We start from the raw sequence: 12,508 nt of genomic DNA, 5'->3' as shown, positions 1-12,508 counted from the left end.
GTTAAAAGATATGCAACGATATCTTAAATACAGCTTTCGACCTCCTCTACATAATGTGTGTGCTGAGAGCTCTCTTCAAACTGTACCAAGGAGTAGCATTTGACCCTCGAACAGCAGCTGTCAATTGTAAAAAAAAAAAATTCTTTTAAAAGGATGTTTGCATGCAAAAAAAATAAGGAAAATGGAAAAAAAAATGACAAATCTATTCTTGTTTTGTGCACATTGGGAAGGAGCCAGGTAGGGAGTTAATAGGTCCGTGGACAGTGAGGGGTCAACACAATTGGTCGACTCTTGTAGGCATGGGTGCTCTCATGTTCTTGTTAGATGGTTTTATGTTTGCTGTTTCACTTTAGTTTATACAGTGTGTGTGTGTGTGTGTGTGGAATAACTCAATTGATGTACACGCAGTTGATAAAAACAGTGATTGAGTACTGTCTATATGCCTACAATGTAATATGTTCACCTACAGTGCATGTAAATTTGTTTCTGGCACAGCTATAAAGAAGTGTCTTGTAACTAGCTTCCTTGCTGTTATTCTGTCTGGGAACATTGTCCAAAAATATTCAAACTGACGGGAAAGACCAAATTGTGATTTGACAATAATCGTAGCTACTTATAAACGATAACCTATTCCTGAAAACTATTAAATTGCTCCTCCCCCCATCTTTTCTGACTGGCACCAAGTGGCAGTACTGTACCAATAAAGTACCCCAGTCCAATCTGATCACAACCTTCCTGAATGTAGTCTTGTGACAGGCCGTGGACCACATTTATGTTACAGTACTTGTTACATCCTTAACAAATTATTTGTGGGGTGTGCCTATATTTATATAATGTTCTTACATGGCCATTGTGTACTTTGTATATTACTTATATTTTATTACAGTTCAATTTCCTTAACATTTGGCAAGAGGGCACAAGCTGTGAACATATCCTCTTTAGCTCTCCCATTACTGTACGTTTGTGTTGACGCACTCATGGAGGGACATAGATGTTAGTAGGCAAGGTCTTTTTAACTATTATTGGAGCATAACTGGGTATAGTTTTTCACATTCTTGTGTTAATGTGCAGTTTGTGTATTCTATAAGGTCAGCATTTTTCAAAACCTTCCCAATTTGCAAATTGTGCTTAGAATCTATTTCTGTTACAGTTTGCATCACCTTGTTGATTTGTGTCTTGGCCATGTTCTTCAAAGACATCTGCTGTGCTTATGAAGTTCTGTTCTCCTCTCTTTTTTTTTCCCTTAACTCTGTTAGCACCATAAGTCCTCAGACAGATCTTTCTCTTGGGATTCAGTTATCTTCAAGATGTTCTTTTCTTGTTAATTGTTGAACCCTTTGCCTCCAAATCTTTGACCAAACCTGACAATCTCAATCTTTTTGAAGGCTGTGGTATCAAAACTACTGATGTCTTGTGCACACTCAAAAATTTGGACCAACAAACACTCAGGGTTGTGCTCTTCTTTTCATACCATGCTCTTTTGATGTTCTTGATAGTATGCCTGATGTAACTCAACATTTCTGGAAGTAATGGCTTATCTGGTCCAACTGTAGCATCTGCACTTGTAGTTCCCAACCTTTCTGGAGTCATGGCACTATTTTCTAATACTCAAAAAGACCTACAATCCCCTTCCAGACATTAAACATAATATATTTAATTGCATCTGTCATGGCAGTGTTCTCTGAATAGTTAAAATTTGCCTGACCTGATGGCCAGTCCCAACAGGCTGGGAACCAAATATCTACACAGGAAAAAATTTGTATCCTGGTATAATACTACATAAAGGCAGATATGATGCCGTGATATATGGCTTGCAGCTGTGAGGTAGTGGTGAGTGACATAAACACCCAAGAACTATAGCATGGTTGTTCTTATGACAGTAGCCTCTCGCCTCATTGCAAAAGGTACAGATAAACTAGTCACTGAAGGAGTATTTACTTATCCAGGCTAGTGTTATTTGCTTTCCACTAAACTGGGAAGAGATTATAACTGACCTTTCAATCCTCTGGAATGGAGTGGTAAATCAAAAGAGGCTTATGCTTAAAATCCTGTACAACATTCCCACCATGAAGAATAGTTACTCTATATTTTGCAGCCTTGTAGCCAGTCTGGTGCATGTTTCTTTTGCCTGGAAATGTATATTCATTTTGGCATGCGCTTCTAATTTCAACCTTTTTGATCAGCTTTAAACACTTCAATAACCGCCTTCAGCTCATCTGCCTCACCATAAAATTTAGCATTATGAAGCTGTTGGCAATTCATAAAATTGAAGAACAGCCCATGCTTGCTGTGAAAGTTTCTCCTCTTGACGTTGAACCTCCTTCCTGTACTAGGATTTCTTACATGTCCAAGACATTATCAGAGATCACTTTCAAATTAGTCAGCATCCTCTTCTGAGTACCTCCACCCACGTTTCTAGCAATTTCTTCAGTCTCGATGAGAATTTCTAACCCGCCTTGATGTTATCTGAATATTTGTGCACTTGACCGGAAGACTCGCCATAGTTCACCACACATAATATTGTATGTTTCATTTACTTTTACCCTATGTTGTTTCATCTTGGTATATTTCTAGGAAGCAGGAGTTGCTAGACAATCAATAAATGTCATTGGAAGAACAGAATCCATAATTTTCTTTAAAACACAAGAAATGTATTTGAAAGATCCTGCATACACTGGTATAAAGACAAGATACAACCCTGTTACAGTATAAAGTCAAATTTGACTATACATTTCCAAAACTGGTATTAAAGATATGACCTGCATAACTTCAGACACACTGTATTTAAAACCACACAAAGTAACCTTGTACCAGCATATGCTATCACTACCACATGATCATTACAAGCACAACATGCCTTCACCACCACCACCCACCACCACCACCACCACCACATGGTTACCCACTGACAGAGACATCTACCGCCAAGTCTTCCTAAAGTCAGTGACTGACCTTCCACAGGATGTAGTCCATGCCATGTACCTATTCATTTGCATAGAGGCATCGGGTGAAAAGATGCTTCTCCAGAACATCTCTATTTTGCACAGACATCAAACCCAGGACTTTTTAATTGTGAATCTTCTGAGCACATCACTAAACTCATTATGGTCCCTGGGCTCATTACAACCCCTGGGCTCATTACAACCCCTGTGCTCATTATGACCCTTTGGCTCATTAAACCCCCATGGACTAATTACAACCCCAGAGTTCATTATAAATCTGGGCTCATTAAATTCCTTAGGGCTTATTACAATCCCAGTTATTACTGCTCAATTAACCACTGGGTTAATTGCAACCCCCACTGGGTTAATTGCAACCCCCACTGGGTTAATTGTAACCCCTACTGGGTTGAGTACAACCTCCCTCCCCCAGGTTCATTACAATCCCCCTTAACTCCCGAGCTAATTACAACCTGCATGCCTCATTGCAATCCTTTTGAGCTCATTACAACCCTACTTGGTTTATTATAACCCCTGGGCTCATTACAATTTTCCCTGGATTTATTCCAATGCCAATGGGTTCATTCCAACCCCTCCTTGTTTCAGTACAATCTCCCTGGGTTCATTGCAACCCCCTGGGATCATTACAATGCCCCTGGTTCATTACAACCCCCCCCCCCCCCCAGTTCATTATAATCCCCCCCTGCCACCATTATAACCCACTGGGTTCATTTCACCAACCCCCCCCCCCTCCCTGGGCTCATTACAGTAAAGCATTAAAATTACCGGGTCTGTCTGAAAGCACTCAAGTATTCCCTCTGAAAAGAATACAATAAATATGTCACATGGGATAAATATATCACATATGCTGGAAGGCCAGCTAAATAACAACTTGGTGAGAAGAAAGATGTGGTAGGAAATATTTGAAGAGACCCATAAGAGTTGTGTCATAGGCACGGTCAGAAAACACTCTTAACATGACAGATCCACAGCTCTTCAACCTCTCTCAATTATATGAAATATTTCTGGAACATAAGTGGAGGTTTTAAAGAGGCAATTGGACAAGTTCGTGCAGAAGGTGCCAGATGAGCCGGGTCATAGTGAAGGTACGGGCTTGCGAGCTGCTGCAAGCATAAAGTCGCTCTAAATCTGCATCAAGCTCCAGCTTTCTAAAAACTGGAGATCAAGTTTTCACAAGACAAGCCTGACCCCAGGCCGAGCTTGGGAAGTAGAAGAACTCTCAAAACCGACTGCATGTAAACTACATACTAGTAATCATGTTTGCCTCTGTATTATTTTACTGTATCACCCTATTATTATGCGGAGATACGTTAGCTCAAGGAAACCTTGAAACCATATTCAGTACAGTACAGTATACTTTTTTCTTGTGCTTGTATTATGTACCATCAGTGCTGCTAATTCTTTAAACAACTGTGCTTTACTTTTACCTTGTTTTCCTCATACCTTCATAGTCTGAAGGGGACATTTTGAGTTTAATTTTTTTTTTTTTTTATTATTATTATTATTATTATTTCTCTGCACATATTGTATCTATTCCTTTTATATCTCTGTGACTCCTGATGTGTTGAGTAACGTGTGTTTGATGAGACTTAAAGTTACAGCTATTGAAATATGTTAACTGCTTGTGTGCACTTGCGCAGTGTTGCCTCCAATCTTATTGGGTTATTACCAACCTGTTATGATGATATTCTTCATTCTCACTAAAGCATTATTTTCTCCTATTACAATACTGTATTTGTCTGCCTATTTTGTCTCAACACTCTTACTTCAGAAATAATTATGAAGCCCAAGAAGGTGATTTGCTGTAAGACCCCGATAAATGTTGGTTAAGCTAACATACATTTTGATAAATGAGTTTAAGTTTAAAAGAATCCAAGATAATATTTTTTCTGGAGGTCAATTTGACGAAGTTTTAATACTTTGTGCAAGACTCTACTTTTGTAATGGTTTTGAGGACTGTTTTAGAGATAACAAAGTACACAGTATGTCAGGAGAGAAAATATCAGCTTTTTCTCACTTATTTTTTGCTCCACATAAATGGAATAGCAATTGTAAAAGTATTTGGAAGACCTTAAGACTGTTACACTGTACTCTCCAGCAACAGGACCGTTCTCGTGGTGCAGAGCCCTCGTCTGGGACGAGCACCCCAGGTTCACGCACTTCTTCTGTTCTTCCTGATCTCCTACCACAGGTTGGTTTATTATTTTTATTTTTATTTCAATGTTTGATTTTATTCTTCATAGAAAAAATAGGATATAAAAGATGTTGGGCATACAGATCAGAATTTTCAGGTAGACTTCCAGCTGCCAGGATGAGAGAGATTTCTTGCATTTCATCTGGCGAATGTCTTCGGCAATTTGATCACCTCAAGTAAAAAATAGTAATTTAGTACAAACAACTTGAATTTCATGTTTATTTACTCCAACTACAATTTTTGGGAGGGCTCCTATTGGTGGCTCCTTGGTGCTTGCTTCCTCGCAAGCTCAATCCAATTCAATCCATGACAGGCCCTTGATGTAACATATCGGAAAACGAATTGAAAAGAAATGATAAATAAGGTACGAGGGAGGTAGAGAGGTGTGAGGGAGGTGGGAGGAGGGAGTGGTCAGGGGAAAGGGAAAGTTTAGAATGAGAGGGAGAGACTGAGATCAAGGAGGAATTAGAAGAGTAGGAAGTAAGAGTGCTTGCATAGTAGAAAGATAGAAAAGTGGAAGGATAAAGTGTAGCTGCCACCATCCATTCAAATTAGTCTCAACTTTCACATTCAGTACTGCACTCGTTTGGTTTCTACATCTGGATTGATTTTTGTTGTTTATTTTCTTCATATCTTTTGATGAACCTAGCTAATGTCAGTCTTGTACAGAATGTATTGTACATTGAAGTGGGTTATGTCATTCTTCATGTATCTTGATACAATACCAAAACCAATGTGTTTAGTATGAGAAGTGGATCAAGTGTCTGAGTGGGTTACTGGTGTTAGGAAGTTTAAGGAAAGCAACTTCACCAGACTAGGCAAAGCAACGCAAGTCTGAGGAACAAGCAGCAGTTGCTAAGGTAACTAAGGGCTGCCTTGTGTGTGTGTAACATGAGATGAAAAATGAGTGAGAAAAGAAACAATGTGAAATTTTGATGAGATCCTGACACATTTCAGCAGACAGTGCCATCTTCAGGCGTTCATTTCTTGCCAGCCGATGGGCATACTTATTACACTGCTGTGCTCCTATTTCTCTCTAATAATTTAGTCATTCTTACACTCACAAAATTAATTATACTTGGAATTATGGTTAATGTTTCTTCTAGTGATCCATATACAAGTTAGAAAAAAGTACAGTATGTGTACTGTATGTGTATCTTCATTTGTTTTGCGGGCGTGCGTGTGTATCTATTTATGTATGTACAGTATGCATATATTTTTTGTGTATGTATGTTGTGTGCTCGCCTATTTGTGCCTGCAGGATCGAGCGTTGGTTCTTGGATCCTGCCTGTCTAGCCTTAGGTTGCTTCACGCAATGACTCCTGTCCTACTTCTCTATCATACCTAGTTTTAAAGCTATGAATTGTTTGCTTCCACAACGTACTCCTTTAGTTCATTCCATATGAATGAACACTGTGTGTGTGTGTGTACTCACCTATTTGTGCTTACGGGATTGAGCTTTGGCTCTATGGTCCTGCCTTTCAACTGTCAATCAACTGGTAGAAGATTCCTGAGCCTACTGAGCTCTTTATCATATCTACATTTAAAACTGTGTATGGAGTCAGCCTCCACCACATCACTGCCTAATGCATTCCATCTGTTAACTACTCTTGACACTGAAACAGTTCTTTCTAACGTCCCTGTAGCTCATTTGGGTACTCAGTTTCCACCTGTGTCCCCTTATTTGCGTACCACCAGTGTTGAATAAATTATCCTTGTCTACCCTGTCAATACCCCTGAGGATTTTGTAGGTAGTGGTCGTGTGTGTGTGTGTGTGTGTACTCGCCTAGTTGTGCTTGTGGGGGTTGAGCTCTGGCTCTTTGGTCAAAATGTGTGTAATTACCTAAGTGTAGTTACAGGATGATAGCTACACTTGTGGTGTCCCGTCTTCCCAGCACACTTTGTCATATAGCGCTTTGAAATTACTGACGGTTTTGTCCACCACCACCTTCTCACCTAACTTGTTAAAGTGAGAAGGTGTGTGTGTGTATGTGTACATGTGGAGAATTTGTGTGTATTTGAGCTGTAGCACGTGATCACTTTGGGTTAAGACATTTTTATTAGATATTAACTTTCTGTAGAGCTATTTAAGTAGGAAAATGTCAACTAAGGCAAAATTAGTGTCTTGTTGAAACCAATGACACGTGTGCTTTTGTACCAAGACTTGGTGTGGGATGTTCCAAATTGGTCTGTCTGCGGCATGTACATTAATGGAATAGCAAGTTGATATTGTTAAAAGCTGTGTGATGTTATTGTCAGGTATTGACCAAATATATCTGTATATATTATGTCTTGTACAATATATATTATACCTGGGGGTTTAATTTGTTCTTATATGCATTTAAAATTATATTTTCTTCGGCCTTAAGTGGTTCTTGGCAGAATATGGCCTTACTTCCTATAATGCAGTATTTAATAAGTGGCTCTTGGAAGACTGTTTCTCAAACATATTACTCACTATCTAATTGTTATGTAATAAGTTAAACAAATAAAACTACTGTAATCTCATGGTACCTTATCTTATTTATATATTTTGTTATAAATCATCTTGGAAATCCGTGTTCTGGCATGTTCTACCAGTCTTAATTTGCTCCACTTTCCCAATGGATATCCTATGATTTTTTTTTTTTTTTTTGTCCTTCCATACACTTATCTTCTATGGTGAGTCTTTCTTATTGACCCCCAGCATCACCCTGTTTGCCTCCTTCACATACTGTATAGTTGAACACTTGACAGTTGTCATTCCTTGTATTTACTGCTCACTAATCTGTAATGTTTATATAAAAAACATATTAGGTATAATAGTGAGATCATATATTTACAGGCATCCAACAGTCCCAATGGATCCCGCCATGACAAGTCCACTAGCGAGGAGGTCAGTGCTCGCCTCTTTATAATACTTAAATACAAACTGCTTGAAATAATTTCTTTGCAGTGCTTTGCTGATTAAAGATGGTTCATTGCTTGCCTTGAAATTGCTCTTTTGATTGCTTTTCTTTTTGAGGGGTTAAGAAAGGAGATAGATAGGAATGGTGAAGTTAGGTCAGACTTGCAGATTGGCCTCTTATTTGCTGTAATGTTTGTTAAGTTCATCGTCTATTGCAGCATCCTTATAATAGGGAGAGGAAGTATTTTATGTCACCTCATGATAGAAGATTTATATATTATTCTGAAATTATTGTACATTATAATAGTATTATTATAATGCCAGTGAAGGTATTTTTTAATTTGTAAGGGCAATAATCAAATTACTGTACAGGTAGTTACAATTATGTAATTTAAATATATAGAGTATGTATATATATATATGTATGTTTTATACAGTGTAGGTGGTGGGAGTGTTGGTATAGATAATTAGTCGGTGTGTGATGATGTGTGTTTCTCCATGAGGCTATATAGTGTGTATGATGCACTCGGAAGATGAGCGTTCCCTCCCTTCTTTCTTGGCTCGTATCTCCCACCCCATGATAGTGGAAAATGGGACAAAGATAATAACAAATTATCTTAAATACATTCTAATTATACAGTACTTGCTTAAAGGACATTGATGCATCAGCAAGTTTGAGAGTGCACGTGCGAGAAATTTACGTTGAAAAACAGAATTTGCTTCTGGCAAAATTTTAAATTGAATATTTGTTAACAATACTCAAATATGGCATAATGATGATAATTTACTTTTGCATTTTTGAAAGTACAAAAGAAAAGTGGAGTTGTAGGTAATGGAAGGGAAAGAACCAGAGAAATAGTACACTTTATGTAAATGGTATACTGGAGCCAATATGACAAGAGGGGTTATTCAGAGGCAGGTGTTACCAGGTGTGCTTTATACAACTGTTGGACACCAGGTTCCACCATTGATAACTAGGATATTACACTGCCAATTTATTACTTCTTTTATTTATGTAGTATATGTAGTCAAAAAGCTGGTAATGCCTTGTGTGAGCAAGAATCAAACCAGTATTTAGACCAACAAATGAGGAATGCATTTAGTTTTCTAGTTGATGTTTCTACTTCCAAAGGTATTCAAATTTTAAATGTACCTTTTTCCACAATAATATGAATGAGTAAAACTGTGTGTGGGAAAGATACAAAATTGACTGTGGAGTACACTAAATGCAGGAAAATTGTGTAGATGGCATCTGTTTCATGCATCAAATACAGGAAATTACACAATTATTGTAAACACGACATGGGAAAAGAAAGGTATAGGAAAGAGTTTGGTCATATTTGGAGACAGGGTAAAGTAAGGGGCATCAAGGGTAATCATATTTGGAGACAGGGTAAAGTAAGGGGCATCAAGGGGTACAGGATAGGAGAAACTGCAGCATTGTAGCAGTGAGGAACATAGACAAGAGAAGGATTAAGTGGGAGTTGTGTGGGTAATGAGGCAGTGAAGCTGTGCATGACCTGTGTTGTCAGCATGTGGAATGGACACAGAAATTAACCAGTCAATGATTGCTCAGGAATATGTATTTCTATCAATTAGATATCGAAGATTAAATTCAAATTTTTATCTTGTGTATTTAATCATGAACTTTAATGTGCATCTCGTGGAAGCTATTGAATTAGTATTATCCTATACAGAGTCAATTTTATGCCAAAAAAAAAATATTTTTTTTTTAACTGCAAAAATATATTTAGAATAATTTTTTATATTTCAAAATATATACATTGTTTTTACTTAAATACTGTAATTCACTGTAACTTTGCTTATATCACTTTACAAAACATTTGATGGTACAGTAACATAACTAGTCACAGAAAATCAGATTTGATTGTACTGTATATATATTATTCCAAGGCTTTCTGTTTGCACTCCCACAAAGCTTGCATTGCATGTGCAACAAAGTATATTTTCCCAGTACTGTATTGTTGATATAATACTGAGCTCAGTGCTTAGAGCTCAACTCTATTAAGATGTACCATATTGTACATCATTTGCACTTTCTCTCCCTGTCTAGATATATATGATTATTTTTTATGATGTATACTGCAAAAAATGATTAATATTGTTAATACATGTAATGTATAAAGTGAAGGCCAAGTGTAAGATACATGGTGATGTGATCCATTTGTCTTGCATGCGGACTAACTGTTGAATGTGGTGCTGAGTAACTAACCCAAGAAGACGTCTCATCGCCACTAACACGTAAGTACAGTATCTGGTTGACAAGTGTACCCTGTGTGAACTAGTAGTATGGTGAGCATGCAATACTTTCTGCCTTATTAATCACCTACTCCACTGCTGCATATTCTATCGTTTATCTTCTTCCAAACGTAATTTATTATTATTGTTAACACTTAGAAATTGAGCGGTGTTCTTAGTAACGTTTACTTTTAATGCTCAACTTTTTCTTTGATTTAATTTGCTTCAATTTTTTGGGGGGATTCAGCAACATTCTTCAACTCTGAAAATCTTGGCAGTCTTAAATAAATGGTGCATTCTTTAATCATATGTAGATGCAGCATATATTTGAATACATTATGTGAATAACCCACTACAGTATTTTAAAAACACAAAGAAATGTAGCCTCGAAGTTTTGGTCCCAAAGTTTGACCCTCTTCAGCAGTGAAGTGGGTCCAGGTTTGGGACTGACATATTCAGTCTATGTTTCCTTGTGTTTTCAAAATAGTGGGTTATTATTGCCATTGATTAGTGCACTACTGCACTTCATTCTCATATGAATAACATTAACCTGTAAAATTGTAAAGCTCATAATTCCTACACTTCTTTCACCAACAGAATCCCTCTTTTGAATATTTCTCCCTCTGCATATAACCAATATTTACAAATATAGTGAATAGATAAATTTGACCAACAGTTCAGGTAACTACTTTCTTTCATCTAACTTCAGCCTTAGAGATAGCTAATGTCATCTACAATTTCTGCATCTCTAAGAGTATACCTGGAGTAGGCTCTGGGAGCTCTTCTCCCAGAGCTCTTCTCCCAGAGCTCTTCTCCCAGAGCCTTCTTAACACATCCAAAACTTCTCCCAAGTCAGGCAAAAACCTGCTATCTTGCACTATTTTCTAATTTATCAGCATTGAATATACTGAGTATTGGTATTATGTGGGTGAGATGTTAAGTGTGGATTGATACCATAGTTTGTTGCTATATATAATAAAGGCAAATGTTGACAAAGTAGTGAATTACGGTACACTGTACACCTGCTTCTCATTCTGCTGCTGATATACTCCCACCTCATGTATTGACCCTGTAATTGGACTTTCCTTTATAGGCTATTGCTAATGCCAATAACAGACCTACAAGACCTGCATGAGCTATATTATACACCATTATTTGATTATGTAAATTGCTCTTTTCCTATGTATTACCCTTTCAAATATAATTAGACGCAATTTTTTTTTTTTTAGCTATGTTGTAGGTTTACCTCTTGTGTAAGGTTTCTATAACTTTCTTTTACACCATTTTTTGTGTTAATATGTATGTGGGTAAGAACATTGTAGAACCCTGAAGTCATTTGATACAGCATTTAAGAGCTAGTCATTGTGGGGAAAGGGAAGGTAAATTAGTGATAGAAGTTGTGATTGAGTGTTGACAGTGAATAATGTTGCCAATAGATGGAGTGAATATTTTAAGTTTACCGGTTATTAATGGTGAAGAAATAGTGATAATTTCAAATTTTGGAATGAGGAAAGTGGATGGAATAGAACCAGTGGAACTAAGAAGTATAGAAGAAGGAAATTAGGAAAGTTATGTATAGGTTAAAGAGTGAAAAGGTTCCTGGTATACTGTAGATGTAGTACAGTAACATTGGATATGTTCAAGTATAGGGTCGAGGTGATGGTGGACAAAATGGTTAATGTTTGATGGTGTGACAGAAGAGTGAGGTACCAGATGTTTGGTCTAAGGTCATTGTAATCCCTATACTGTATATATATGGCAAAGGCAGTAGAGAAGACTGTGGGGCTTACAGGGATTAGTTTACTTAGTATTTCAGCAAGTGTATACAAGGGTACATTGTGGAATCTCTTACAAGAGGTAAATTTATGCATGATGAGAGGAGAGTTGTACAGATTAGACTTTTACTGTGAGATTGGCTCTTGAAAGATTTCTTGCAAAGGACAGCATGTTATATGCTTCCTTCATGGATTTAGACAAAAACACATGGCTGACAAATCACAAAGCAGTGTTGTAGAATTTAAAGAGTTATAGACTTTTAATGTTGGGTTGTGTAGTGTCTCCTTGGCCCCTTAATATATGGTCTAAATGGATGGGTTAGCTTGGGAGGTAAAGGCAAACTTCTTTTATTCTTGTAATTTTCACTGCCTTTATGCATATGTGACTTGATTCCTTACATCCATGATTAAACCATGCCTGTCTTTGTTCTCT

The 12,508-nt window shown here is 37.4% G+C and overlaps 1 protein-coding gene across 47 annotated transcripts in view; it reads left to right on the top strand.

Annotated features, from left to right (window-relative positions):
- The window catches only part of msn (serine/threonine-protein kinase msn), a 135,359-nt gene that overhangs the window by 106,432 nt on the left and 16,419 nt on the right, over nt 1–12,508 (top strand). For 34 of the 47 annotated variants that reach the window (XM_069306602.1, XM_069306610.1, XM_069306604.1 and 31 more), the window contains 2 exons: nt 5,059–5,151; nt 7,979–8,029. In XM_069306602.1, coding sequence (XP_069162703.1) covers nt 5,059–5,151; nt 7,979–8,029 — 144 coding nt within the window. The remainder of the gene's footprint in view (nt 1–5,058; nt 5,152–7,978; nt 8,030–12,508) is intronic. The other 13 variants (XM_069306609.1, XM_069306600.1, XM_069306606.1 and 10 more) reach the window with 4 other exon arrangements.

This window comes from Procambarus clarkii, chromosome 58 (genome assembly GCF_040958095.1).
Source record: "Procambarus clarkii isolate CNS0578487 chromosome 58, FALCON_Pclarkii_2.0, whole genome shotgun sequence".
Lineage (NCBI taxonomy): Eukaryota > Metazoa > Arthropoda > Malacostraca > Decapoda > Cambaridae > Procambarus > Procambarus clarkii.
This window is presented reverse-complemented; position numbering and strand designations above follow the sequence as displayed.